The sequence below is a fragment of the Meles meles genome, chromosome 16 (assembly GCF_922984935.1).
Source record: "Meles meles chromosome 16, mMelMel3.1 paternal haplotype, whole genome shotgun sequence".
Lineage (NCBI taxonomy): Eukaryota > Metazoa > Chordata > Mammalia > Carnivora > Mustelidae > Meles > Meles meles.
In genome coordinates, this window is record NC_060081.1 from 76,914,219 (window position 1) to 76,939,733 (window position 25,515).

At 48.3% G+C, this 25,515-nt stretch overlaps 1 protein-coding gene across 2 annotated transcripts in view; it reads left to right on the plus strand.

Annotated features, from left to right (window-relative positions):
* Nucleotides 1-299: 299 nt before the first annotated feature.
* CASS4 (Cas scaffold protein family member 4) overlaps nt 300-25,515 on the plus strand; it is a 36,062-nt gene continuing 10,846 nt past the window's right edge. For both annotated transcript variants that reach the window (XM_045980109.1, XM_045980111.1), the window contains exons 1-2: nt 300-555; nt 20,938-21,360. In XM_045980109.1, the coding sequence (XP_045836065.1) occupies nt 520-555; nt 20,938-21,360 (459 nt within the window). In that variant the 5' untranslated portion in view covers nt 300-519. The remainder of the gene's footprint in view (nt 556-20,937; nt 21,361-25,515) is intronic.

Below are 25,515 nucleotides of genomic sequence, written 5' to 3' on the forward strand. Positions count from 1 at the left end.
GGCAAGTTTAGGAAGCAGGAAGGAAGAAAGGCTGACCACGATCACAAATTTGGCCCAGCAGCCTCTAATCAGAAGAATGAACTTGCTCTGTCTGGTGGAAGTTGTTCATAGTGTTTGTGGGGACGAGAATGCAGAGCGTTCATACGCTGAGCTTTCAAAGTAGGAACTTCACCCTATAAAGCAGAAGAGCGTTTTTTTTTTTTTTTCATCTTTTGTGGTTTCACATAGCTTACGTGTGACAATCCCTACTTATAGACCAAGTGAGAGGCCAGGCATCGAGGAGTGAGTGTGGCCTGGATTTCTGTCCCCTCTCCGTCATCCCTTTTATTTTACTCTTATCGTGCTTTCCAGAAAGTTTGCCTGCTGGGAGAATCGTTTTGACAGTTTCCCGTGTTGTCAGATAGCTCCATAGAATTCAGTTTCTGAGAACAGGCCAGAGGCATGCAGTGACATTGCATAATCCTCTTCTGAAGCCGGAGATATCAGCCGGAGAGCTCACGGGAGCTGTTTCACACCAAGATGAAAGGAGCAGGCATCATGGATGGTATGCCCAAGGTGAGTGACGGCGGCGGCTGTTTGGAGGGGCAGGGGGTGAAACACCCTGTTATGGCTAAGGACAGTGACCGATTTTCACTCCACGTTTCTAATGCAGTCGAAAGGTGAATACTAGTAACATGGGAGTTTGAGATGGAAAAGTTTAACTAAGTCTAAGTGTGGAAAATATATGTGCTCTAAAGCCTCTGCCAGTTTGATTCAGAGACGGATGAAAATGACTTCCTAGCAGAAGCCAGATTATGAGGTTGATGATACAACCCATCCATGCCTTTGCGTCCATTCACCTTCTAACAAACTTCTCGAGCAAGATGTGAGTCTCGGCCTCCGCCTGTGCTGACCTCCCTTCTCTCTGGACCCTGCAGACAGTTAGTGTCCCTCCCAGGTGTCCTGGTTGATTCTGTTCCTTCCCAAGAGCAGAATCCAGATCTGGCTTCAGCCTCCGGTGGGCTGGGTCCACAGGGAACATTCTGCGCACTAATTCCCGAGAACTTTTGTACTGATACGTGTGAGTGGGGCTCAAGTCTGTGTCATGAATCAAAAAAGACTCACTGTTTAGAAAGTTGTGTTGGCTGCTTTAAAGGAAAAACAGCGGGGACACAAGGAAAATGAAGCTCGAGGATGATCTTGCTACACCTTTTTAAAATGTGAAGTAGAACAGGAAAAAAATGAAACAGTTACTAAAGCGGAAGCTTGTTTATATGAATTACGAATATGTTACTTAGTATTAAAATAATAACAATGGATGTCACCAGTGGAATTTACAGCCGAGTAACCTGTGATGGCCTCACTCTTATGGATTGTGGGTAAATATCTAAGGAACCCTGGAGTTTTATACCCAACTATTTTCTTTGAAAAAATTTTAAACCATTAGAAAACTGGGGGGGAGGGAGGAAGTAATTCAGTAATCCCTGCGTAGCCTTTACCTAGATTCACTGATTCCTGGCACTTCGCTACATTCGTCTGCCTCTCCTTGTGTGTATTTACTGAGGTGTGCGCACACTTTGTTGTTACTGTTACACCATTTGAAAACCAGTTATAGGCATAATGTCATTTCACCCCTAAAGGATGCTTCACATCACTATGTATCTCTTAAAAACAAGGACATTCTTCTGTACAACTCCAATCTGATCACAGGCAAGAAAATTTAACGTTGAATTAATGATGTCCTTCTAACACTAAGTCCATACCAGCAGCAGGAGGGCAAGAACCCACGTCTTCAGCTCCTAGTCCAGAAGCAACCTCGGCTCAGGGACGCCTACAAAACATATCAATGCACGTATGATATAATATATTTTTTAATTTTTAAAAATATTTTATTTATTTATTTGACAGAGAGAGATCACAAGTAGGCAGAGAGGCAGGCAGAGAGAGAGAGAGTAAAGCAGGCTCCCTGCTGAGCAGAAAGCCCGATGTGGGGCTTGATCCCAGGACCCTGAGATCATGCATGACCTGAGCTGAAGGCAGCGCTTAACCCACTGAGCCACCCAGGTGCCCATAATATACTTTTTTAAAGGCTTTCTACAAGTAAGAGTACTAACGGAACAACTGTTGAGCTTCTCACCTTTTACAATGGTCAATGCCTATTAGAGTTCCATTTATTTTAGCACAGTTGATCTCCTTTGTTAATTAACTGCTTTTTATTAGAGGGACACCATGCAGGCAGGGGTCATACCATGTAAGTGGTTCTCAGCTTCAGTGCAGTTGGCTCTGAAGCACCCTCAGGTTCATCGGGGGCACCCCGGAATGCCTCTCATACCCTGAAGGTGGCCCGCGGACAGTGGGGGGTGACCGTGACTGCCTATCACGCTGTCCCTTGGTGCCGCTGCTTGTCACCCAACTCTTCTGTGTCAGTAGAGTCTTCGCCTTTGTGACCAGCAGCCTTTGTGTAGTTGTCTGACTTTGATTAGGTTTTCCCTCATTCTCACATAAAACCGAAAGAAAAATGGAAAGTAAATAAGATGATATTAGTGTCGGGAGACTTGGGGAGTGGTACATTCGCAACAGAGGTAGTAGCTCGTCGTGAGTGGCAAAGTGCCGCACTAACCCGTCATTCGTGGGCTTACTGGGCAGTAGCTGGTTGCCTCCGTGTTCAGCTCCATTCAAGACATGCTGGAGAGTTAGGTCTAAAAGGGTGAATAAGGGATTTTATTTTGTTTGGGATTTCGGGTAGTTTTACAAGTGCCTTATTTATGAACACAGAGTTTGCGTGTACTTAGGTGATGGAGTCCCGTGTGTTACAAATTGTATTCACTTCTGAGTGTGTGTGTGTGTGCCCGTGCACACCATTAGAGCTGATGTTGAAACTGGCATCTTTGGGCCCAGACATCTTTGTCTCGCTGGAATTGAAGGAGAGTCAGATAAGCATGGTATTTGTTTTCCTTCGCTTTCTGGGAACTTCTGAAATTTGATTCTAATTATACCTACTTTTGCACAGTATTTTCTCCAAGACCTGCACTTTCTCTCTTCTGTCAATACGGCTGTAGGCTCACTTGGTTTTCTGAAAGGAATTTTCAGACAAGTGTCTTTCCCTTGTTTCTGAAACGTGGTTGTCCAGAGAACTGATCAAAATAATATTTACGTTTCACGCACATTTACGTGTTCTTAGATGTCCTTAACATTTCGGGTTCCACCTCAAGTAAAGAGCAAATTTGAAGAGCTTTAGCCCTCTTCCATCCCAGTTCTGGGTGGGGCGGTCCTCCAGCCCCTCAGGGAGGGGCTCAGTACAGATCGCCGACATTCCCAGGGCTTGTCTAGACAGGGCAGGCCCAGCAGCTAGGGCTGAGCCCACCTTGGTGTCTCCGGACAAGAACACTGAGGATGTCACTTGCAGGTGGGGAGAATTACAGGCTCTCCTTGTGCCTTTAGGACCTCTGAGGTGGGAAGCAAGACATTTTAACTCAGTCTTTGCTGAGGAATGGCAGCGGGAATGCGTGCAGAGAACTTACTTCGGCCACAAGGCCAGCCTGACCTCCTCCCGCCAAATCCCCCACCTCACTGCCTCCCCTTCCCCCCCACCCCCCCACCCCCGCCTTGGGCTGTTCCATTTGGGGGCTGGATGCCGTGGGGCTTCCCCACAAGCATCTTCCGCACTCGCTCACTCACTCACTTGACCCCTCTCTGGACCTCCCCACCCAAGTCACCTCCCCAGCCACACCCTGGTCATTCTGGTCTTCCTCCTCCTCTTCCTTTATCAACGTCTGAAATCATCTTTCCCAATTGTTTCTCCCTTTGTTCATCATCTGTCTTCCCCTCTGGAGCGTCAGCTCCACAAGGGACAGACCTGGGCTTTCTTTATTCTTTTTGTATTTTATTTTATTTTTTCAGTGTTCCAAGATTCATTGTTTATGCACCACACCCAGTGCTCCAGGCAATACGTGCCCTCCTTAATACCCACCACCAGGCTCACCTAAACCCCCTTCCTGCTCCCCTCCAAAACCCTCAGTTTGTTTCTCAGAGCTCTCATGATTTGTCTCCCCCTCCGATTTCCCCCAATTCACTTCTCCTCTCCATCTCACAATGTCTTCAGTATTATTCCTTATGCTCCGCAAGTAAGTGAAACCATATGATAATTGACTCTGTCTGCTTGACTTATTTCACTCAGCATAATCTCTTCCAGTCCCATCCATGTTGCTACAAAAGTTGGGTATTCATCCTTTCTGATGGAGGCATAGTACTCCACTGTGTATATGGACCACATCTTCCTTATCCATTTGTCCATTGAAGGGCATCTTGGATCTTTCCACAGTTTGGCGACCGTGGCCATTGCTGCTATAAACATTGAGGTACAGATGGCCCTTCTTTTCACTATATCTGGATCTTTAGGATAAATACCCAGCAGTGCAATTGGAGGGTCATAGGGAAGCTCTATTTTTGATTTCTTAAGGAATCTCCACACTGTTCTCCAAAGTGGCTGCACTAACTTGCATTCCCACCAACAGTGTAGGAGGTTTCCCCTTTCTCCACATCCTCTCCAATACACGTTGTTTCCTGTCTTGTTGATTTTGGCCATTCTAACTGGTGTCAGGTGGTATGCCAATGTGGTTTTGATTTTAATCTCCCTGATGGCTCATGATGATGAGCACTTTTTCATGTGTCTCTTGGCCATTTGTGTGTCTCTGGGCTTTCTCGTTCCAGGCTGGGTCTCCAGTGCCTGCACCAGGGCCCGCCCATAGGTGCCCAATGAACACTTTGACTCTGTGTGTGTGTGTGTGTGTGTGTGTGTGTGTGTGTAAGTGGGAGGTCACAGAGAGTGCAGATGGAACACTTGCGACATAGCCCTGCCCTGCCACAAGGTCAGAGACAGTACTTCCTAGTTATCAGATACCTGGGAACTGAGGCCACCCCGACTTTAAGCTCCCTAACCCCTACCTGGCCCCAGCCTGACCCACTCAGCCTAGACTCTCGAGAACTGGCCCCCTTCTCACTCCCATGGTGAGATGTTGTCTTATATCTGAGCCTTTGCAGCTGAAGTCAAGGTCACAAGGACCTGTGGCCTCCCCGTGACCTTGTCCAGCAGTTCCATATCTTTACCTGCCTCACAAGGCACAACATCCCAGATACGACAGCCAGCTTGAAAACACAATTCACTGCCCACCGTTTAGCCATCTACCCAGCATGTAGTTATTGGATCCTGGGGTTTGGATGATTAACACAGAGCTGATATTCTAGTAGGGCCAGAAAGTCAGTAGATGAGTAACCGGACACAATGATTTCAGCGGTGATAACTGCCACGAAGAAAAGAAAACAAGGTGATCTGATAGAGGTGATGGATCGGGAGGGCTCCCCCGAGACCGGCATGACGGCAGAAGCATTCCAGGCAGAGGAGACAGACAGCAAAGGCAAAAGGCCCTACAGCGGGAAGAGATCCAGCCTGTGGGAGGATCCATAAAAAGGCTGACGTTGTTGGGGCAGAGGGACAAGGAGAAAGAGTGGGCAGAAATGAGATTGGAGGGAGAAGCAGGGTCCTGTTCACTTGGGACCTTGTTGGTCCTGTAAGATCTTTGAGGGGCATTCTAACTGCGAAGGAAGCCACCGGCCTATTTAAAGAAGGAGATGACAAGGTCTGATTGATGTTTCTAAGACATCACTCAGCCTGCTGTGCAACAAATGGATGTTGGCCAAGAAGAGCAGAAGCGGGAATGAGTCAGGAGACAAGGGCGCTGGTCTCTCCTTCCATTTTGCAGGCCACCATGCTGTTCTCAGTGGACATGGACAAAAATCCCTTCCCTGTCCTTTGAAAAAACTTTTGACATTTGAAACTGTCAGGGGATATGAGCAGAAAGAAGACCAAAGAAAGATGTAAACAGTTTTTATTGAACGACACATGCAACATACACATCCTTTTAAACTGACGTTTGTTTTCTACCAACCTTGTTTCTAGACAATATACCTTTCATTCATTCCACAAATTAACGGGTGCCTGCCGTGTGCCGTGCACTGTTCTAAACACCATGCCTCTCCCAATATAATAAACTGTCATTTTAGTTAATAAAATACCCGTCATATTGTATGATCACTCCTGTTTAATAACTTTTACTCTCGTAACAGTTTATTTGCTAGAGAGCTCACTATTTAAAAAACGAAACAAAACAAAACAAAACACACCTCAACAGAACACCCTCACGACCCTCAAAGTTACCAGACTATTCAAAGAAAAGTAGCCTGCATGATCCTCGAATGGGGAAGCAGCCCTAAAAACAGAACATGGTCATTTTGGAACTAGGATGACTAAGGGAGGAAATGACAAGTGCCTGGAGGGGAAATAACTTCAAAGGACGGAGGTGGGAGGCGGGGAGAAGTGATATTTGGATACTCCAACATGAGTTGCAAAAAGGGGAAATAAATATTTTAGGAACCGTGTCCAACTGTATTGCTCATAAGGCATTTGTGGGCTGGAGTGGAAGAGGACGCTTGGGTCCACACCATGGGAATAGAGGTAATGGCAAGAAGGCAGTGCGTCCTGCACCTGGGACAGCATCTGGGCTCCGGGGTGAAGGCTTGCAGTCTCTGCAGACCCCTCTAGGGAAAACAGGGAAACCACTGAAAAGTTATCCATGGGCACGTATGGGCTACCCATGTGGCCACTCGCTTCAGAGAGAATGTCTCTGTGAGCGTAGAAGTTACTGGATAGACAGTATTGTTCTTTTTCCTTAAAGTGTTGTTTCTCCGTAGAACCCAAAGAAGCTTTTGCTCTGCATCGGTTACAGGCAGTCTGTCATCCGGGGAAAAGAAAACAGAAGAAATGAGATAAGAAAGCAATAGGGTCTTTCTCCCTTGGAGATATTTGCCCTCCAGTTAACAGAAAATAAAAAGGTCTTTGGGGGATGTTCGCTTCAGGTTCAGAATGTAAACTTGCCCCGAGGATGAAAGGGCATAAGAGTTGATGATAGACAGCCAGTACTTCCAGCTGGTTCTTTCCTGCACGGATGTTGCCCGAAGTGAGGAGATTAGTGAATATCGTGAGGTCAACATGGCCGGTTACACACACCCGTCTCTCCCCGTCCGTGTGGTCTCCCAAGTAAAACCTGCGATGGGTTTATCCATAACTCATTACTGACAACAAAGTGAGTAAGCCCAGGCACTGGAATAAATTCACACCTACGGGGTGTGAAAACCAAGAGCTTAAATAACAGGGTGGCTCCTTGCTTTCCTAACACACCTAAAAATGACCCTGAGGGATGGAGAATTCGGTGAACAGGCATAAACCTTCCCTTATCTTTCTGTGATCTGTTAAACGGCTTGGGCCAGCTTTGAATTCTTCCTGATCAATCAGATGGGAAAAAATCACACCCTGAAGAGACCTTGGCTGCTAGCCTCCAAGACGATCTTAGATGCGGGACGTGGATAGAACATTTTTCTAACGTCTGTTATGTATTCTCATATGCATTAGAAAAAACGAATACTAGCTCATCAAACAATTTTATAGGTAATGTTGCTTAGGGAGAGTTGTTTGTAATTGTTCTCTTTTAACATTTTACTCTAAGTAAAACAATGTACCAATGATGATGACACATGGCTATGACGATACACACACGGAATTGACAAGTGCCATCCTAGACAAAGCATCCTCCTCATCGGACATGGCACGATCGCACAGAACACCTTCTTGTAGCCCCTGTCTCTCCTCTTCTTTTTCCCTCAAAAAAGAAAAAGAAAGAAAAAAGGAAGAGAAGAAAGGAAGCTAAGAAGGGAAAGAACCCACCTGTGGAGGCCCTGAGAAGTTCCCAGTTACTCGCCCTCCTCCCTCCCTGCGCTTCTCACGAGCAAGGGCTGAACCTCAACCACTTCCAGAAGTTGCTTCCAACTTCGCTTTTTTTCCAAACAAGGCATCTTAATCGATAACCCAGGGGTGTGACTGGCCAGGAGTGAATGTGGAGGTGGTGGAGGGGGGGGAACGGTGAGGAATAGTGGACTGAAGGACACGGTTTGGTATAACCGGACCTGTCTTGGGCCACAACCGATTAAATATCAGTTACCGGAAGGCCTGGTTTCTCACTGCATCATTTCTATCCTGAGGCTACATCAAGGGGACCTGTACTGCTTGCTCACTCCCCCCAGCATACGTTGTCAAACATACAGTAGGGGCTTAATACATGATTGCCAAATCAATGAAGCATGAAAAGTGCATTCTAGCAAGGTTCCCATCAATAGGGGAAGTAGATTCAAACAAGTGGATCTGGTGGACCCAAACCTATTGGAAAACCACAGCACCCAGGCCTCAGGGAAGAAAATACTTCACTTCCATTGGTCGGCTTCGGAATTTTTTTCTGGCCGGTCACTTCCTCAAAGTCTCATCCGTGGGCAGGACCTTCCGCAGCTACGGAAGTCCTGGGATGAGGGGCTTTCTCATCTGAACCATCAGGAAGACTTCAAAGCTGGAGGGTTCAGAGGTCAATGTCACGGTGGAGAAATCACTTCACGTTTCTGCTTTTTCATAGATGATGCCATCAACCAGGGCCAATTTTACAGGTGTTAGGAGAACAAGGAATCACTCTTTGACTTAAGTTGTTCTTTTTCTCTCATGTAGCTTCTCATTTCCATGTTCGCCAGGATTGTTCCCACCACAATGGCTATTGGCACCCAGATGGGTGGGGGGTGGGGAGCAGGGGGCAGGTGGAGGGGAGGCATGGTGTGGCCGGCCCCATCCTTTGGCAGGGCTGTTGCGTTCAGCCCAGATCTGCTGGCAACAACAGCTGCAGAAGGAGCACACGGTTCGCACACAACTGTTTTAGACCCACACCGCTCAGCATTCCGGCTTAAACTGCCACCGAAGGACTTCCCTTCCCAAGAGATTTCTGCCGGTGTTCTCCAGGATATGGAATAATCACTCTGAAAAATAATTTCTTTGAAGGATCAAGATGAAAGTGAATGTGAGTATCTGAGTTTCTCTCGGCGAGCATCCATTTCTTGCAACTATTCAAACTGTTTAGGACTCTACATTAACCATGTGAAGGGATCTGTTACTTGTTATTTCAAATTTTTCCCCTAAGTGAAGAGTGCAGGTAATGATCGTCCTCAAAGGGCTGTCACACCAGTTGAAGCAATTGAAAGTTGCTCTATGGCCCATTTTTGGCTTCGGAAATAAAAAGAGAGAGTTCATATTTTGTTTAAAAAGCTATATTCTACTCGGTTAATTTTTTTTTTTTTTTTAAGCCTAAGTGTTACTCTAAACAAAAAGGTTACTGGGAGAAAAGGGTATTTCGGTGTCTCGGTGAAAGTGACTTTGGGTCACTTTGTCCGCATTCTGGAGACGGTCACTGGAGAACACGTCCACTTTCTCAGAGCGGCGGCTGGAGCCCAGACTCGCTGATTTTCCCAGCCTCAGCCTCTCTGACACAGACAGCAGCTTTCCTTCAGTGTCTCTCCTTCTGCTACGCCTTTAAAACCAGCTCCAAGAGAAACAACTCTTCTTTATGTCATGGAATGATGCAAGAAATTACTTATCTGTCACCTCATTTAAAAAAAAAAAAAAAAAAGCCCAAATATTTCTGAGACTAAAATGCAGATTCTTTTTTTTTAATTTTTTATTAACATATAATATATTATTGGCCCTAGGGGTACAGGTCTGTGAATCGCCAGGTTTACACACTTCACAGCACTCACCATAGCACATATCTTCCCCAATGTCCATAACCCAACCACCCTCTCTCTACCCCCCTCCCCCCAGCAACCCTCAGTTTGTTTTGTGAGATTAAGAGTCTCTTACGGTTTGTCTCCCTCCTGATTATATCTTGTTTCATTTATTCTTTTCCTACCTCCCAAAGCCCCCTACTAAAATGCAGATTCTTTTTTTCTTAAAGATTTTATTTATTCATTTGACAGAGATCACAAATAGGCAGAGAGGCAGGCAGAGAGAGAGGAAGGGAAGCAGGCTCCCCACTAAGCAGAGAGCCCGATGTGGGCTCGATCCCAGGATCCTGGGATCATGACCTGAGCCGAAGGCAGAGGCTTTAACCCAGGCACCCCTAAAATGCAGATTCTGGATGCAGAGTTGTCTCAAGCCCCACAATAGCACCAGCAAGCTCTCTCAGCACATTAGGCATGACCCATGAAAGGTGAGTAGCTGAATACCGCTGCAAGTCCCAGGGCGCGTTCTGATTATGAAATGTACCGTTTTGTTATCTTCCGTGATGCTTAGTTCCCTATACCTTGTGGAATTGCACTTGTCAATGTCAGTGTTGCTCTGGAAAGTTATTGAAACCATGAGGGAAAACAGAAGTTAAGGCAACAACTTCTTTCTTGAACAATTGTTTCAAAGGGAGATTCTTCAAGAGGAGGGAAGAAGGAAGGGGGGACAAATGGAAACGGGAAATAGGGTGGTGGGGGGTGGAGAAAAGGAAGAGAAGGTGGTCCCTTCTCAATTACAGACCTCAGAATACAGCCCGGGGAGTGGGAAGCAGCGGCAGGCGGCTCTCCCGGCCCTCCCCCACGTTACAGGCACACGACACCCCCTCTTGTATCTTGCAACATCGTCCTAGTTTCTTTGTTGGTGGTATGACTTTGTGTGGAAAACTGCTTTCAGCTGAGATGAAGTTGACTTGGAGGCAAGGTTTCTTCTATCTAATCAGGGTAGACTGGACAGGAGTGATTAATGACAGTCACTCAAGTTTACCAACGTAAAGCCATTTTCTTGCAATAGAACCGAACCCTTTTTTATTTTTTTAAGATTTTATTTATTTATTTTTAGTTTATTTATTTTATTTATTTATTTATTTATTTATTTTTTAAAACTAAAATACAGGGGTGCCTGGGTGGCTCAGTGGGTTGAAGCCTCTGCCTTCGGCTCAGGTCACGGTCCTAGGGTCCTGGGATCGAGCCCCGTGTCGGGCTCTCTGCTCTGCGGGGAGCCTGCTTCCTCCTCTCTCTCTCTGCTCGCCTGTCTGCCTACTTGTGATCTCTCTCTCTGTCAAGTGGATAAATAAAATCTTTAAAAAAAAAAATAAAACTAAAATACATACCCAGGGTTTACAAAATTCTAACTACCAATGAGCATGGGCTAAAAGCATGTTTTCCTTTAATCCCAAATATCTGTGGTTTTCTGGGCTCTGGTCCCCCGGTCAGAGAGAGGGCAAGCGCCAACCAGAAACTTATGTCACCTTGCACAAAGATGCTATCTCACAATAGCATAAATGGGGACACACCGTACCCACACTTAGTCATCCTGACTTTTTTTAAATTAATACTATATTTTGGAGATGGTTCCATTTCAACTCATAGAAATTCTACCTCATTCTTTTTAATGGCTTTATGGTATTCCATTATAAAAGTGTATCATTATTTACCAGTAATTACCTGTGAGCTGTGTCCTGAATTCTTAGGGCAGGATCTAATTCTAATAAATGACCATGCAATGTACACACCTGATTAAAAATGTACTTATCAGGGCACCTGGGTGGCTCAGTGGGTTAAGCCTCTGCCTTCAGCTCAGGTCATGATCTCGGGGTCCTGGGATCGAGCCCCCATCGGGCTCTCTGCTCAGCGGAGAGCCTACTTCCTCCTGCCTTTCTACCTGCCTCTCTGCCTACTTGTGATCTCTCTCTGTTAAATAAATAAAATCTTTAAAAAGTAAAATAAAATAAAATGTACTTATCAGCTTACCATCCCTCTGTTGGAGGCACACTTTGTCATTTGCTCGTCTGTCAAGAAGCACCTGCCATCTGGCCAAGCACTGTGATTTGTGGGCCAAGAGGGCAGACTCCAGAGTCAAAACTGCTTGTGTTCCATTCCCATTCTGTGTCTTGTTTTCTGAGCCCCCTTAAGATACTTTATCACCCTCTCTGTGCCTTAGTTTTCTCATCTCTCGAACAGAACATGAGTCACAGTAACTGCTCCGTAGGGTGGTAAATACCAGGAGAGATAATGTAGGTGAATTATTGCAGTGTCTGGCCCAGAAGTTGGAAGATTGTGAGCTATCCTCATCCACGAGGAAGTGGCTAGGTAGTAAAAACCGAAATTAACGTGATGCCTGACTCAACACGCAGCCAAAAGTCAAGGGGATTGTTTTCTCTTTGATTAACTGCAGGAAGTCAGTAACAGCTAACACGGTGTGTGTAAGGGGTAGGCTGCATTGTTATGGGGGTTTCCAAACTGGGAATCCTTTCCAGACCATCTTTGCCACGACTCCTTAAAAACACGTCTGTCCTGTCCTCTTACCTCACAGAATGCTGCTGCCCACCAAAACCTCTCACAAAGTGAGTAGCTTGTCACTTTGTCTCTTCCCCAGGGCTGTCCTTCTTCCTCTGTCTTTCTTCCCTTTTTGGAGAGTGCGGGTGAGAAAATGGAGGTGGTGCAGGGATTTTGCTTACTCTTGGAAACTTATTTTTTTCTAAACATAATGTGCTTTTTACAATGACGGAAAGTAAACATGCAAACGAGCGGACAGCACCATTCTCCCTGCTTTGGCCTTTCCAAGCCTGGGTATTTACCCAGCATGAGATACTTCCGGTGAATTCTTCCAGGGCATTCGAGGGAGACTGTTGTCCCTAATGAGGATCAAAGGGCTATCTCTGCTCCGTGTCTACTCCTGGTGTCCTGAGTCTGGGTTCAGCCGCCCCACAGAGATCTATGAGGGAGGCTCTCACTGAGCTCAAAGTCAAAGTTCCTCCATCCAGGGGAAGCGTTTATGAACTTCAGAGATCCACACTTACCATCTGTCAAAGACTTTGAATATTTAAGTGCGTGCTTTGAAAAAAAGTTGTGGCTTATGTGTTATTATTTTCTCATGATCCTCAGAGGGGAAGTATGAACAATTCTGCTACCTTCTCCTAAAACAAAGAATTCTTGGAAACAAGTCATGGAATCGCGGAGGAAGAGGTTAAAATGCTAAACATGGACATTTTTCAGAGAAGGAGTTCGGTAGAAGTCAGACGCTCATTTTGTCAGCGACGAGATTATACGATGGGGTAAGAGCGGGGGCCAGCCACCACTTGGGGCTCTCGGTCTTGCCACATGTAGTCTCTTATCTCTTGCTTGGGCGCTTACTTGTTTACCGTTTCCTGCCATGTGCTGGAGACCTTGTGGAATGATTTACGTTCCCAAGGAAATGACGATCTTCTGGCTACTTTGCAGGAAATCATTTCAGGGTCTCTCCTATTCCCCTGGCCACTAACTTTTTAATTTTAGGAATCCTGGAGTTTAGGGGACGGGGATGGCACTTGTGTCGGCCGAGAAGGGGAGGAGAGGAGCAAGCGGGAAAGGGCAGAGGAGTCTCAAGTTGTGAGCCGTCAGCACACGGTCTTGGCCATGACATGACGCGGCGGGGTGGGGGCACATCAAAGCAGATCGCCTGTTCACTCAGGAGCCCTGCACTGAGCAGAAATGCTCCAGCCTCCTGCGCATTAGCTCCGGGTTTGCAAAGGAGGGCAGCATGGGGCCTCCAAGACCCCAGCGGTGACTGGACTCAGCAGCAGCGCACTTCGCTTGGCCCAAGAAGTTATATTTTCAAATCTTTGTGAGCTTGCTGCACTCTCCAGCACTCCCAAATGTCCCGCCCCTGGCCTCAGTGCGCTTGCTGCCCAGCTCCTATCATCACGTGAGTTCGCGGCTTCTACAAGCACATGCTTTTAGCCCTTAGCAGATCAGAGCAAGAGGCTGACCTGGATTTGGAGAGGCCGTGCGTCGAGCTGGCAGAGCAGGCGTTGGCGTCAGACACGCTGCTGCCTGCCGCTGTGTGGCCTCAGGCGGGTGGCGTAACCTCTCCGGGTCTTAGGCACGTAACATTCTCAAATGAGGGGAACCCTGAAGACAGCATCCTGGGTCCCCGCCCCGCTCTAAGGCTCTGAGTGTCTGCAGCTTTGTTCTTTCAAGGAAGGAAAGAACAATGGAAGGTAAAGGGGCTGCACACACCCTCTCGGTCTCGAGCGTGATGACTGAAGAGAGGCACAGAACCGAAGCTTCCGCGGCGGCCCCTCCACGGGCTCGTTCCCTGTGGTTCTGCTTCCAACTGTGGCCGCTGCGGCTGGCTCTCTGTGCCACTGCAGGAGACAGAAAGCACAAGAACCAGTTACTCTGCCTGGTCCATACTGCATTCCTCCTCCCTTCTCTGGTGGTCACGATCCTGCCCTTCTCTCAAGACTCGCCTTAGAGATGGCAGGTGCTCCTTCACCACCGCCTCCCCCGGGCTGTCCTAAGCCCAGCCTGTGCCCTCATCTGCTGGGCCACTGGCCTTGACGAGCCTCTCTGGCCTCACGACTGCTCCCTCCGATCCCCCTCACCAGCAACCAGATACAAGCAGCAGCCGCTGGGAATCGCGCTCCGCATCCTCCGTTAGAAGTACTTCTCTCCCTCCAGCCCCGCCACCTTTCGGTTCCTCCCGCTCCCCGCCCACTCCACACACACCCTCTCCCTCCATCGCTCCCCCGCAGCCCTCAAACCTCTCTCTTCCTTCGCCTGGATGACTCCTGGGCTGACTAACTCCTACCCCCTCACCCCCAGAGCACAATTTCCACAATTTCCACGGCTCTGTTCTCACTACACCCGCATTCCTCATAACTTCCTGTATTTTCCCTCCTTGTCCGGAAGAGCAGCAGAAACCCTCGGCTGCTTTCTGGGAAAATCTGATTAGGTTTGTCTCCCCCACTGGAACGTAGACTGACACGAGATCAGGAACTTTGTTCACGGCTGTATCTCTACCAGGGCACTGGGTATATAGTAGACGCTCCATACGATCTTGGTGAATGAATGAATGAATGAATGAATGAATGAACAAACAACATCCCAGATTTCTCCAGCTGTAGCTAGTTACTCCCGTAGCTCATTCAACACAGATGAACGCATTGCATCTGACGGTTGTGTAAAGGTCTCTCCAGAGAATCTTTTTTTTTTTTAAAGATTTTATTTATTTATTTAACAGACAGAGATCACAAGTTGGCAGAGAGGCAGGCAGAGAGAGAGGAGGAAGCGGGAGCCCTGCTGAGCAGAGAGTCCATGTGGGGCTCAATCCCAGGACCCTGGGGTCATGACCTGAGCTGAAGGCAGAGGCTTTAACCCACTGAGCCACCCAGGTGCCCCCTCTCCAGAGAATCTTATGCTTTGTCTTTGTTTCTTTCTTCCAAATTCATCTTCATTTTCCTTTCCTCTCCAGCCATTGCATGAGGTGGGGCACGTGAGGCAAATGCCCCTTCTGGAAATCAGTCAGGAATATTTCTTTCACTGCTCACAGACTCTAACTGTCGGTGTGGCCACAGCGGACAAAAGTATGAACATACATCTTCCTTCATCTTCTCAATATCTACACAGACGTTTCCAAGTTAACACCCTATTAAAATAATACCTTGTGAGTGGCCTCAGAGAGTAGCGCAATGGTCATTAGGTTCCCTCGTGGCGGGCTGGCAGTTGCTTCCAAGTGTTATCCATGAAGAGCTTACCACAGTGCCAGGGACGGAGGTGAACGCTGAGTGTTTGCTGCTGCTGCTGTTTCCTCCCTTCCCCACACCGGCGGTGGGCCCAAAAACGTCTGGCTTGTCCTGACTGGATTCTTTCCTCAGTGAGCCTAAAGGCTCAGCATCTCAGTCCTGTGAGGACGCAGACAAGAAGATTGGCCTTACTTGGGTGGGTGGTCAGGGACATTTCTGCAAGAAGTGAGTTTCATGCAAGGACAGCGTCTGTGGGAGGTGACCTTTGAGCTGAGATCAGAAAGAGGAGCCAGTCGTGCAAAGGTCTGGCGGGAGAGTGTTCTGGGCAGGACGAGTAGCAGGGGCAAAGGTCCTGCGGTGGAAGCCAGCTCAGTGCATCTGGGAAAAGGGAGAGAACAATGTGGCTGAAGGAAAATCAACAGGCGGAGTCAGAGTGGTAGACCAGGAGGGCGGCCAGACAGGGAATGTAGGTCTTGTTCCAAGTGTATTTCTAAGCCACTGGAGGTTTTTAAATAAGAAACCAGCACGATCTGATTTAAGGATTTAAATACTCATGTGCTTGAATGTCTGGAGAATGGGTTGTAAGGGGAATGAACGGTGCGATCATGGATGTGAGGAGAGCAGTTAGAGTCCACGTGACCTTAGACAAGTCTTGTGATCTCTCTGACCTTCCTCTGTTAGATGAAGATAAGAAAGCGCATCCATAAGGGATATAATGGCCGCATCGCCCCAGTGCAAAGTAGGGCCCCATTCCGTAGGGTCCTCTGTTTTCCAGGTGAAGAGTCCCCAAGGTGTCTCACTTGCGTTAAATTCCTCTTCCGGAACAGAAACCTTGATGGGCTTTGCTACTAAAACTCTGAGACATTGGCTGATTGCACGAGGTGTCCAGAGACACCCCTGCCGTTAGAACGAAGACAGTTAAGTGACAGCGACGTGCATAGGATTTTTCCTTTGCTGGGAGTTTACAGCCTGTTAGGGAGGCGTGTTTGCCCTGAAGACTGCGGGCTGGAGGCACGGAGTCGTAAGATGGGGACTGTCCGTCGTGCACAGCTGTGGGTGCCCGGTGGAGTGGCTGACTGTACGAGCCAGCTGTTCTCCGGGAAACAGTCCCTGCCTCTCATAATAGGCAAATCCATCGTCGAAGCTGACGCCAGTCTGGACGCTTCCGAGCAGCGGCCATAATGCGGCAACTGCTCTGTCTGGACACACACGTGATCTTATTTCTAGACAAATGCAAGCGGCTCTCCAACAATCCGCCTTTTCTTTAACGGCTGTGCCAAGGGTATCTCGTGAAGTCGTGATTGGACTTGAAGTTGTGATTGGATCGTGGTTGGAGACTGTGTTTTTGTTTTCCCGCCAGTGTGAACGGTTGCAGTGTAACGTTCAGGAAGGTCAACTCAGGACCCTCGAGAGAATATACCACGAACTCATATCAAAGATTTTATTAAACGGATCCGTTAAGGAGAGAACCAGGAAGATGTTCAAACTGGGTCAGAGAGCGTTTGAGAATCCAGGTAGCCACAGGCAATTGAAGAACGATGATTAAATCTGGTTTAAGTCTGACAAGGTAATAGACCATAACCTTTCAGGTTCTTTTCTTACTATACAGAGATTATTATTAACTAGGAAAAAAATCTACAAAATAACAGGGAACTTCACTAAGTCCTGGCCTTGAATTTGTACTCTTTTTTTCCTAAGATTTTATTTATTTATTTGATAGAGAGAGAATGAGAGAGAGAGAGAGCATGAGAGGGGGACGGTCAAAGGGAGAAGCAGACTCCCTGCTGAGCAAGGAGCCTGATGTGGGACTCGATCTGGGACTCTGGGATCATGACCTGAGCTGAAGGCAGACGCTTAACTACTGAGCCACCCAGGCACCCTAATTGGTACTCTTTATAAGATCCAACAATTCTATTCTCTCTAAATGCTTCAGCTCTGCTAGACTCCCCAGGCTGGAAACGCATTTGCACCACATTCATGGGACAGTCACTGAGAGAACAGACTAGCCAAGTCTTGTGGCCCATCTTTTGGACATCGTGGTGGTCATTCCCATCAAAGGCCATCTAATGGGATGGGCAGAGAGTCTCAGAGACCCTCCTTTTTATCCTACTCTAGAAAGAAACAGGAGCTCTCATCTTAGCTGTGTGTCCCTTTATCTCCCAAAGACTCGCACACAGGGGCCTTATCCACTGCCTTATCCACCCAATTCACTCAAAAAGCTGCCAATGAGCACCTGCCCTGTGCCGGAAGCTGGGGATGCGGTTAGAGTGAGGAAGGTGTCCTTTTCCGGAGTCAGTGCTCTAGCCCGGACATAGACACCGAAGAGATGATCATCACCTACTTAATGAATTATATGCCCATGTCATCAGTCCTGACACGGAAAAGCATTGAGCAAAACAATGGAGAGAACTAGTGTAGTCTGAAGGAGTCTGGGTGTCAGGAATCCTTCTGCCAAGTAGGGACATCTGAGAGGAGTCTGGAAAGATGAGCAGGTCCGATTCGGCACACGGCTGCTGACTCTCAGACAGAGGGAGCAGCCTGTGTGAGGGACTCAAGCCCACACAAAGGGTGTGCTCCTGTGGGGCTGATGAGGAAGTGATACCACCGAGCCCGGAGATGTGGGCGGGAGTGGGATCTCTCAGGGCCCTGAAGGTTTGGGCAGAGCGCGGGCTACGGGGGAGCCGTGGAAAGCTTACAGAGTGGACCACCACATGATCAAATTGGTATCTCCAAACTCGGCACACAGAACAGTGCCGTGGCTCGTAAACTTTCAGCCAAGGTCGGCTGCCCTTAACTAAGGAATTTGTAGATGGTCAAGGGGACACTTCATGGAGTCCCTCACACCCCGGAGGCAATTGGTGTTTATTAGCCCTAACTGGGCTCTTTGCTTCTCCGTGTAATCCGACACACTCACTCCGCCTCCAACCAGTGAGCTTTGTGCCATCCCTCTCAGGGGAGGGTTTCAAGGATGGGAGAGGAGAGGCCCACTGGCAGGAATGTCCTTCACAACACACACACACCTTCAGGACTGTGTTCCTTCTTTTTATTATTATTATTTTTTGTATTAAAGATATTTATTTATTTATTTGACAGACAGAGATCACAAGTAGGCAGAGAGGCAGGCAGAGAGAGAGGGGGAAGCAGGCTCCCCGCCGAGCAGAGATCCCGACGCGGGGCTCGATCCCAGGACCCTGAGATCATGACCTGAGCCGAAGGCAGAGGCTTAACCCACTGAGCTACCCAGGCGCCCCCATGCGTTCCTTCTTTTTAAAAATTAGTTGATTGCCAAGAATTTGTTAAAAAAAGAAATCTCAAGTTTCTATGACAAATATTTTAAAACAAATGTACCATCCAACCAAGAGTCATGCTGAGGGTCGCGGGGCGTGAGGAAGTGCGCCGTCTGGTTCACAGCAGACGGAAGAGTGCATGGGTCCGCCATGTGGGAGGGCAAGGAGGGCAGGGGGCGTCCTCAGGACTTCAGCCTCCTGGGCATTTCTCTGTGGAAATAAATAAGGAGCGTTGCAAATATCTAGCGATAAAGATGATCTTCTCAGCACTGTTTGTAATAACTAAAAACTGGAATTAGCTAAAACGCCCCAGAACCAGGAAGGGCAACCATGTTCATCCTCACAATGGAAAACAGTGTCACTGTTAAAAAGGATACTGAGTGAAGGAAGCTGCTCATGGACATGGAAAAATGTTCCTGACCTACTATTAAGTGGAAAAATAAAAAAGCAGATTGTAAAACCATACGTGAGATTTTTAAAACACAACTGACTCTGCGCATAATATGAACCAATAGGCACAAGGTCCGAGAGGTGACGACCCCAAGGAGTGACAGTGGTCACCTGTGGCAGGCCCTTCTGTGTTCTTCTATTTGCTTACCATTACTTTGCACTCTCCCTGTCCTGAACTTTTACTGCTTTTGTAGTAAGAAGAAAGTTTCAGGTACAAACTTATTCATGATCTCCTGGGACCTCAGTTGCATTAGATCTAATGTGGGATTATCAGTGTCTGCAGGCAGGACTCTGACTCTACTTAACGCTTCTTGGATTTACACGCAATAGTGTTTCTCTAAATGCACAGAGACCTCACTGTGTTCTTAAAACGATACTTTTCCGCAGCTGGATCTCCAATTCCGTTTTTGTAACAGAAAGGCTTTATGCAAAAAAATAAATAAAAAGCAACACTCCCTGACAAACATAATGGGATAGCAGGTCGATTTGCTTTGTCTTATTTATAAACTGTATGTACTAGGAGCTAATGACTATCAAAGGTGTAATTAACTAAATTTAGTTGAAGAAAGAAAAAAGCAACCAGAAGACTAAATACCAAGTGGTCTGAAAAGTTACCTCTGAGTGGTGGGATTATGGGTAATTTTCACCTCTTTTTGCTTTTTTGCATTTCCTGTGAAAAGTGTGCATTGATGTAGTAACAGGTGGTCACGTTAAAACCCTGAGAAACAAAGTGTCTTCATGTAATTACAGTAAAAAAATCCACATAAGAAGGAGGCTTACCCATTGCTGTCCCTGAGGCAGGACCGTGTGTGTGGCTTACAGGGAGAGAATGAATCTGAGAATTAGGGAGACTGACTGGGTTTCTTTCTTTCTTTTTAGGATTTTACTTATTTATTAGAGAAAGAGAGAATGAACATGGGTGTGGAGAGGGGGAGAGGGAGAAGGACAAACGGATTCCCTGCTGAGCAGAGCCCGACACGGGGCTCAACCCCAGGACCCTGAGACCATGACCTGAGCTGAAGGCAGATGCTTAACGCCCTGAGCCACCCAGGCGCCCCTGCCTGGGTTTTGATCCTGGTTGTGTGGCCACAGACTAGTCACTAACTCCCGTGTCTCTCCTTCCTCACTCCCCCGCTAATGACGGTCGACTGAGCACCTCCCAGGCATCTGAGTCTGCATTTGATGTTGGGGACCGAGCAGCAAATAAGGGAGATATGGTCGCAGCAGTCACGGAACTTAGAATCCAGTTCAGGAGAGAAATAACAACCAGACAAAGAGCACCGTGATCATTAGGACAGTAAACAGCCTTTACCGAGTACCTGCTAACGGCCAGGCTCTGTTCAGTGAGCTTTACGTACATAATAGCCCTTTTCATTCTTGCCACCCCCCCCCCCCGGGAGATATTATCACTAGTCCCATTTAACAGACAAGGAAACTGAGGCCCAGAGAGAGTAGCTAATTTGCTCAAAGGCCCACAGCTAAGAAGTCGCAGAGCCAGGATTTCAATTCAACTACATGCTCTGTTGCGCTAACCCACGCAGCTCGTGGTCGTCACACATGGAACCAGGGCCCTGAGAGCACATTCAGGAGACTCGACGAGTTAGACTGCTGCCCTGAGGACAGGACATTTCGCCCGAGTCCCCAAGGATGAGTCGGAACGAATCAGGCAAAGAGTAGGGACAAGAGCCTGTGGGGTCAGGGAAACATTCGAATGTGTTTCCAAGTCAGTGGCCTTGGCGGAGTGGATGTTGGCAACAGGAATCACAATGAGTTCTTTCTCCTCCCGCCCCCAGACCCTCCTGGCCAGAGCGCTTTTTGACAACCACCCAGACTGCTCCTACGAGCTGGCTTTCTGCAGAGGAGACATCTTGACCATTCTGGAACAAAACGTGCCAGAAAGCGAGGGCTGGTGGAAGTGTTTGCTCCATGGGAGGCAAGGTCTGGCCCCTGCCAACCGCCTCCAAATCCTCCCTGAGGCCCCGGCAGACAGGCCATGTGCCCCTTTCCTGAGAGGCCTGGAAGAACCTCTCACCCACTCCGAGGAGACCTACCAGGTGCCCACCCTGCTCAAGCCCCCGACTCCGGGCCCCGTGTACGAGGACATGAGGAGCTGGGTGGAGGGGTCTCCACCCACCACCGCCCAAGTCTACGAATTCCCTGACCCACCGGCGGGGGCCAGAATCGTCTGTGAAAAGACTCTAAGCTTTCCGAAACAGGTATGCATGTTTCCAGATAAAACAGATGCGTTGAGGGGTGTGTAACACCCAGGGGCTGACCTCGCCCTTCAGTTCTTGGTGTCCATCAGGAGGACCCATGTGCAAAGTGGGAACCTGGACCCCTTTGATTGGGTGAGGACGGGTGGGCTCGTATTGGCCCCAGTTTGCTTCTTGCTGATATTCTCGGCTCTCCGATTTGCCCCCACCCCACCCCGGCTCTCCAAGACGCCCACGCTGGGTGGGAGATCGAATGCTTAGCGGGGGTGTGTATGAAAGTATTAAGGACCTTTGCCATGGCCCTTCGGACACTAGGACTTCTAGTGATGGGTTCAAAGGCAAGAAACTACCCAACAGATTTAACATCTAGATTCCCTTCAGCCAGGAAACTTTACTTCCAGAATTACTACAGAAATACCCAAGGAGGCAAACACATATTTGAGTGGAGGCGGCCATGGCCATAATAGCATTTTTTGTTACAGGGAAGAATCGAAGATGCCTATATGTTTGTTAATGGGGGGACTGGTTACATCAGGGTTTGCCACATACTGGGCACTTGTCGAAAGAAAGATGTAGTCGTTCTAGGAGGCATGTAGAAGGGGGGAAAATAGCCATTTAAACAAAACCAACCAAACAAAAACTAAAAAAAGAAAAAGAAACCAGATGATCTGTGTGTTTACATGTGTGTGTGCTCTTTCACTGAGTAAGGTTCCCTAGGAAGTGGAGTTGGTCACTAGTACGGTCCCTGTGCCTGCGACTCTGCCTGGCTTGGGGCGGGTGCCCCGTCAAGGAGCAGAGAGATCAGAAAGTTGGTTTGTGTGTTATATACAGTATGTATGACATCAGCAATTTTCAAAAATAGCAATTAAAAAGAAACAGAGGTAAAGAAGCACTAGGTAAATGCAAAATGAAAAAAAAATTTTTTTAATGGAAAGGAATTTAAAGAAGAAAGGAGAAAAACAATGGATTGCTGTCCCCAGGCCTAGGACTTGATGAGGTGTTAAACAAGCAGAACAGATTTATGTGGTCTGGGGTCACTGTGGGGATGTCCTGCAGCTTGGTCTCACCTGGCCTGAGCTCAGGGCAGGGATCCTGGCAAGGTCTGTGTCCAGGACGGCCGCTACCCCCACCCGGCCTCGCCCCCGATGCACGAGCTGGCCACCCTGGGAAGGTCTTGCTAGCCTTCCCCACAGCACCTCCGACCATGGAAAGGTGTTGATTTCTTTTCTTTCTTTTCCTTTTTTTAATTTGAAGGTATTTTGTTTTGGTTTGGTTTTAGATTTTATTTATTTGAGAGAGAGAGAGAGCATGAGAAGGGGGAGGGTCAGAGGCAGAAGCACACTTCGGCTGAGCAGGGAGCCGGACCTGAGCCAAAGGCAGTCGCTTAACCAATGGAGCCACCCAGGTGCCCTGAAAGGTGTTGATTTCTTTTTTTTTTTTTTAATATTTTATTTATTTATTTGACAGAGAGAGATCACAAGTAGACAGAGAGGCAGGCAGAGAGAGAGAGAGGGAAGCAGGCTCCCTGCTGAGCAGAGAGCCCCATGCGGGACTCGATCCCAGGACCCTGAGATCATGACCTGAGCCGAAGGCAGCGGCTTAACCCACTGAGCCACCCAGGTGCCCCGAAAGGTGTTGATTTCTTAAAATATTTTGAATTCTTCAGATTTTCTAACCCCCGGAGCTGCCAGGCAGAGGAGTAGACATTTGTGCACAAAACAGCTGCGTTCAGAGAGGCTGACCACAAAGCCCCGTCGGAAGCTGGTCAAGCCTTCTGCAGCGGCCCACGAGGCGGCCCGGGACAGCTGGCCCACCCAGCTGCTGCTGGAGCAGCTGACTCAGAGCGGGGGCCTTGGTGGTGGGTCCTCCCCCGACAAGTGGCCTCTGCTGAAGTTAATTTGGGCTTCCCCCTCTCCGTAAAAGGCAAACGGGGCTGCGTCTGCTGTTCACCAGGTAGCCCTGGCACCTGAGCCCCGGGCAGGCTCCTACCACTTGACTGTTTGCTAAATGAATGAAGTGACCGTGGACCCCAGCTTCTAGACGGGCATCACGATAAAGAGAAGGATGCGTTCACTCTCTCAACCTAACTCAGCACAGGGTCCGGGCATTGGCTGGGAGATGTGCCCTTGACATGAAGCGTGTCTGTGATGGGAGCCCTCCCCTGTGCACGGCTGCGGCCATGGGCAGAAACCACAGCCCAGTGGGGGAATTCAGAAACCAGGGGCTCTTGAGGTGGGCCCAGTAAAACACCTGGGGAACTTTCCTGCCTTTTTCTCTTGTTTCTGTTTCCTCCATGGCTGCCCCATCAACATTTCTGCTCCCTCCTCCCCAACATTTTGTTTGTATCACCTTCTCTGTGCTTGGGAGCGGGGGGAAGGTCTCTGCGAGCAAACTGGGGTTTGGAAATCAGCAGTACCAGAGGTCACCTGGCTTGTGGGGCAACCACTGCCACGCTGGGAGAGTGGACCCGTCCCAACACCCCTCTGTACCTCTCTGTCTTGCCCATTTCTAAGGGCTGCTCAAAGTTGTGCCTTCTAGTGATTCTAAATAATTCCACTCCTTCTACCCCCAAGAAGGAAGGAGCTAGAAAGAGTGGATGAAACCCAGTTTGGAAACTTCTGCTCCACAGTAGAGGCAGACCTCGCTGCCCCGTCCGTGCAGTCGGGGGGTAACTCGGCAAATCCGGCCACTAGCTTTGAGCTGTTTTCGAACGGGCAGTTCACAGGCTGGAACCGGCCCGGGTGACCCATTTCACAGACTTCCCTTAGCCCTGCATGGACGACCACTAGATTAAGGTTAGCCAAAAATTAAAAACCAAGGAGGTGAAAATACGTCCCTTTTCTCAAGTTCTCTAATCAAGGAATCCACGTGTCAGGATCAGACGTCTGTGTTGCTGGAAGAGACCGCGGAGGGTCCTAAGAACGACTCATCATGTTGGGAACGAGGGAACCAATTCCCAGGGAGGTGACGGGGCCCAGCTAGGGCCCCAGGAGGAGGAATTCCGGGGACCGAAGCTTCCCTGCGCCCGTGCGTGGCTGCCAATGCCCCTGGACTAGGCTTGCCTTGCGCTGCCTTTTCCTAACTCTGTGGCTGAGGCTATCTCTTCTTCGAGATTAGCTTTTTACTGAGACGTAACCTCCAGATCCTAAGGGGGTAGCTTAGTCACTAGGATCCAGATGGAGAAACAGAACAAAAGCAGCCCCCAGAAACCCCTCACGATTTCTCCTGGTCACTTCCTCTAGGGGAACCACTGGCTTGAGCTTTGTTTTACTTTTTATTCCAACTTCCTTAATATAATATGCTGGCCTCACTTTTTTTTTTTTAATCACCATACAAAGAACCCATTTGATGTTTGTTTGCATTCAGAAAGGGGAATCTTTTGTATTTCAAGTGAAAAGGGTCCAACTTCCTGGAGGAATTATTCTCAGACCCACTACTTCCTGAACCGGAGTTTCCTTCTGTCCCCCTTTTGAAATCGTGGTTCCAACATGTTCCTTAATTGATTGCCACCTTGAACCTCTGCGTTCCAGGAAACACTGAGCATTTCTGAACCAGCTTCCTCCACCTGAAATTCCACACCCAGGAAAACCCCTTTGTTCTCTGTGGGTGGTCTCCCCACAAAGTCAGCTACAGAAAGACAAGGGGCTTGGGGTCTTAGGGGGTAAGAGGTAGTAGGAGTGCACTTGGAAAAGCTCTGTGGTAGGGAAGAGCTTGGGGTGTCAGGACGAGCCGGAGGTGGAGGGGACGGCCCATGGCCCTTTGTATACCGAGGGCTGTCTTGATGTGCTCTCTGCAAAACAGAGCAGTGTGTCAAGGGTCAGCCTCAGCCCAGACTGCAAAGCAGACTGCTCTCTCCTTGGGATGGGGTACATGGGGAGTGTCCCATCTGATACCCCATGTCACAAGCTCCATGTTGGGGACAGAAAGGGAGACTGCTTCTCTCACGAGAGCGGGATGTTCTCTTCTCACTGACATGACTTCAGTCTGCTGTGCTCCCAAGAGTCCAGGATTTTAGAGAATCAGCTTTCTCTGTGAGTACGGAAGCAGTCATCACTCCCAGGAAGGTTATTTGGACACTTGACAGCTGTGTTGTGGGAAGGAATGTCTGCCCGCTTGCTTTGCACCTGCTTTATCTGGATCCATTATTCCAGGCTGACA